This window comes from Xiphophorus hellerii, chromosome 18 (genome assembly GCF_003331165.1).
Source record: "Xiphophorus hellerii strain 12219 chromosome 18, Xiphophorus_hellerii-4.1, whole genome shotgun sequence".
Lineage (NCBI taxonomy): Eukaryota > Metazoa > Chordata > Actinopteri > Cyprinodontiformes > Poeciliidae > Xiphophorus > Xiphophorus hellerii.
The window spans coordinates 18,298,039-18,302,591 of record NC_045689.1 but is presented as its reverse complement, the minus strand read 5'-3'; the positions used below and the strand labels follow the sequence as shown (position 1 = coordinate 18,302,591).

General features: G+C 40.5%; 1 protein-coding gene across 1 annotated transcript in view; it reads left to right on the top strand.

Moving 5' to 3' along the window:
- Positions 1-3,156: 3,156 nt before the first annotated feature.
- dner (delta/notch-like EGF repeat containing) overlaps positions 3,157-4,553 on the top strand; it is a 46,599-nt gene continuing 45,202 nt past the window's right edge. The window contains exon 1 of the mRNA XM_032590237.1: positions 3,157-3,698. Coding sequence (XP_032446128.1) covers positions 3,375-3,698 — 324 coding nt within the window. The 5' untranslated portion in view covers positions 3,157-3,374. The remainder of the gene's footprint in view (positions 3,699-4,553) is intronic.

The following is a 4,553-nucleotide window of genomic DNA, read 5'->3' as shown; positions in this document are numbered from 1 at the left end:
TGGCTTATAGTTTTGATTTTTATTTATTTATCTACCCCGTTTGTTTTACTACTGAATAGTTATTACTCAAATTCATTTATTTGCCTCATTTGTTTGTCTGGCAGGTGCATCTTAAAAAAGAAAAATCATAAGGTTCAGTAATTTTTGCCATGCATTTCAGAAAGTGAAACTCATGTTGTACATGTAATTGCACATGAAATGTCCTAAGTCTTTATTTCATGTGATTTTGATAATGGTTTACAGATAATGAAAAACCAAAATGTGTTTATGAAAATGCAAAGAAGTTAACCGTCATGAAATGGAGACTATAAACTCAAAACACCTGCAAAGGTTTTCTGAGCATTACAAGAAATAAAGGCTTGAAATATTCATATCAATCTTTATAAGACACAAGTTTCACTTTTAAAAATGGCAAATATTAAACTTTTCAATCTTCTTAATCTTGTGATTTTTCTGAGATTTATCCGTTTGTTAGTTTTATGTGTTGGCAGGGTTTAATAACAGCTTCTTGTTACAGGTTTGGACTTTTCCCTACCGCTGTGTCCTAAAACCCTTTGCTCAAACAAAAGGCTTAGACTGTGATTAAATCTTACACAATATGTGTGTGGGTGTTGAAATAAGCAATATTAAACCATAAGTCCTTATTCCCTGGGTATTTTTTTTATCAGCTAATTATTTTACTTGTAGGCTTACTTTTGTCTGTTTTCTCAGACCACAAGCTTTGCACTGTCCTAACCCAGGAGTTGGCAACCTTGGACAAGCCAAACATTTTTTCCTTCAGCTTCAACTAAATGTATGAGCTGCAAAACCTGTGTGACACTTGAGGAGGAAAAAAGCTCACATATATAATTTTACAATTATTTCCCATCTGACCTGAACTGTAACTTTACAAGGCACTCCATGTTGTTGGATTTTACTGTCTTTTTTTTTTAACTCTGTGAACTGCCTTAAGTATTTGTGACATAGATTTAATAATTTGTTGGAAACATTCCTCATAAAGGCATCATACAGGCTCTGATCATTCATGATGCAAACTCTTGTTCCACCACATCCTGAAGGAGCTCTGCTCATTATTCAAACTGGCTCTAAACGTTTTTAATCCAGCAGATTGCATCAAGACATTGACTTGCAGCATTCAAAAAGAAAATAAAAAATGCTCAACATGGTTTGTTTTTGACCTACATGTTCTTGTTGAGCACCTCCATATTGCGCCATAATGTTTTATTTAAAATATATATATATGAATCAAGTTTCCTTTCATACAAAACTCCAGACTCACTCACACCTGAATCCCTGGATCCTCTCCTTTTATTCATTCAGACGTTCCTACGGTTTGATACGAGTCAACTGGAAGGTTAAGATTTGTGTCTTCTGATGTCAGAATGTAAACAGAGCTGCACCAGTAAGAGTTAAACTGTCCCAATTGGAGTTTGGTCCTGAACAGGGTGAAGCATCTCAGGAGGGAGCTAATAATAGCTTCACACTGACACTCTCCATCCACCCTGACGGAGCCTGAATGTCTGAATGAGGACAATGGAAAAAAACTGATTTCTACATCCGTTGCTAAGTTACTCCTGCTGTGAAGCTGCTGTGTTTAATGGTCACTGCAGGGAATATCTTTTTTTCTTTTTTTTTTTTTAAAACTGTTGTCTTGTATAGCTTTGGATGTTGATTTTATTCCTGTCGCCATACAGATCATTTCATTGGCTTTGATTGACTATATACCGCCACCTACTGGGCAAATTCACAAAAGGAAAAGATCCAATCTCCTGTGACTGAGCAGACACTGAGAAATACTGAACATTTTATCCAGTTCTTTTAGAGCAGAGTTGTCCAAAGTGTACGGTGGCCCCGTAAAAGTGAGACCCAAGGTCAATTTCTTCCCCCTATTATGTTGTTATGCACCTCCTAATAGCAATTCAAAAATAGTCTCCATTTGGGTGACAACTCTGGTGATTGATTCATATGAAGATGTTAAAGAAAACAAAATTAAAGTAAGATTGTTTGAGATGTTCAGTACAACATACAGTATTTATCTTTTATTAAATATGCTTCCAGCATATTTAAATGCTTAAAATAAAAATATTTATTTTAAATTTAATAGTAAACACGGCCACAAATTTCTAGATTACTCATTCAGAAGCAGTCTGAGGCTCACAGATTTATTAAACCTGGCAAAATACTATTTTTGTATCAGACCTACGATGATTCACAGGTACATTTACTGACTTTTAATTTTAGGTCAGCAAAAAATGTTCTAAAATTGTTTTGGCATTGTCTTTGTGGAGAATATTTTGGAATTTATTCTTAACATTATTGTTATTTCTGGCACTTTCAGGAAGTTTCACTTTTACGTCTTCTGAATCTTCTTGTGGAGCATCAAGATGTCTTATTTGGACAGCACTTTGTGCTCTTTTTGGTCAGCAGAGTTTTCACCTTCGAACTTTCCCATGGATGTCGTTTCTGTTGAGTGTCTTTGTTATTTTTGAAACATAACCTCTGACCTTAATTGAGATCTTTCGATGTCATGTTGGGTTCTTTTGTGACCTCTGAGTTGAGTCACTGGTGTTTTGCTGGAATAATTTTAGCTGTTTACAGGCTTTTTTTTTTAACCCTCTACAGATACTGTAGATAGATGCCAATGAATTGTTTCTATTTTGGTCTTGAACGCAATCAGAGCTCGATGTCTTTCTCTTTTAGAGGTTTTGGCCTTCTTCTTCTTGTCAGGTTCTGTGGTTCAACAACTCTGGCAGTAACCAGGCACAGGTGCAGCTAGTGAAATTGAAATAAGAAAAGGTTGATTGTAAATGTTTTGTTCTTTTTGTCTTTCAGTACTGAGTACCTTCTAATTAAAGCCAATAAGCTGGAAACCAGCTGAAGTTTATCTTCTGTCACCGCCGTCTCTGTTTTCCTGGCTTTCTCCGTCTTTTTTTTATTTTTTAAACCCAGCCTTTTAGAAGTCATGAATGATCAGACTCCAAATGAGGAGGCTGTACTCGGTGCAAAGAGTGTGTGAAAGACAAGAGAGGGAGGAGTGTGCATGAAGGTGATCGTAGGGAGGGGAAGGAGGGTGCTTGAGTGTCGTCAGTGATCATCGTCACTGTGACTCACACAGAGACAAGAGCCAATAGCCTATTTTTCCTTCTCCTCCTGCATCCCTACTTTCTCCTTCCTCAGCCCTGGCACCAGCAGCAGGTCATTCTTCCTGCACACAGCTGAGGATCAACAGCAGCCTCCTCCTCCTTTTCCTCCTCCTCTTCCTCACTCTACTCTCTCTCCCTCTCTCTCTCACAGTTGCAGCTGAGCACTAACAGAACCTCTCAAGAACACAAACACACACACACACACACAAAGAAAACAGTAAGAGGATCAGGATGCGGAAGAGTGTTTCCATCGTGCCGGCGGTTGCCTCCTGCCGTCACGTCCAGGCTGCTTGGAAGCTCACCGTCCCCCTGCTTCTCCTGCTGCTGCCGGGCAGAGGTGTCCAGAGTGTCCCCTCTCTTTTCCAGCTGGCTCCGGACACCCCCTCGCCGGCCGAGCCCAGCCCGACCCAACCCACACCTCGCCCGGACCCCTGCGAAGGCCGGCCCTGCCTCAACGGGGGGCTCTGTCTTGCCCTCCCACCTCCGCTCAGGCTGGAGAGCAGCTGGGAGTACACATGCACCTGCAGCCAGGGCTTCACTGGACGCAACTGTGAGGTATGAAGCCGCTAAGCTCTTCATCTCTGCTTTGAGCTGCATATGTGCCATGAAGTATAGATTGTTACACACGTCCTGCTGTTTGCAAGTGTTTTTTTCCTTTCTTGTTTTTCATGGGAGCATGTGTGGTCATTGAGACATGGAGTCGAGTGCCGCGTTGCTGTGGAAACAGGGAGGAAGAGCAGCAGCAGAAAGATGCAAAAGGGAAACTGTGTAGGGGTGTGAGTGTGTGTGTGTGTGTGTTTCAGAGAGAAAATATTACAGAATGTTTGGCAAACTGGAACCTATTGAGGAGTCAATGCCGTATTTTAGAGGCTTTATGTTTATAGTTGCACAAAGTTACATGCAGTTACAAATGCATGCAGATATCGAGGCCAAAGGGCCGCCTCTGAAGTGCAACTATTGATTTCCAGCTGGACAGTCATGATTTAGATTAAATACTGCCCTACTAGAAAAAGATCAGGAATGCCAAACTGACCAGATCTTATTGGTGTTAATCAATAAGCATATATAATTCAAAAATAAATAGTGCATTATTTTAATGGCCTTCAATTTTTCATCAAAACACCCTCAAATGAGGCTCTGTTACTCTGTTGACCAGTGACACCTTGAATCACATCTCATTTGTAGAGACTCTTGTTTTTCTTAGCTTTCCTATGTGTTCAAAGGCGCTACAAGCTCTGATGCAGACCTCTTTCATTCTGATTTAGCACCTCATCGACGTTCTCATAAACCCTCTCCATCGCTCCGCGACTGCGTGAGCTTTACTTGAGGCTCTTAGAGAGTCAGTTTGGCTGAACGTCACTACAGCACCAGGCTTCTGAGTCATGCTGGGCTGGGGTGAGCGAGAGCATC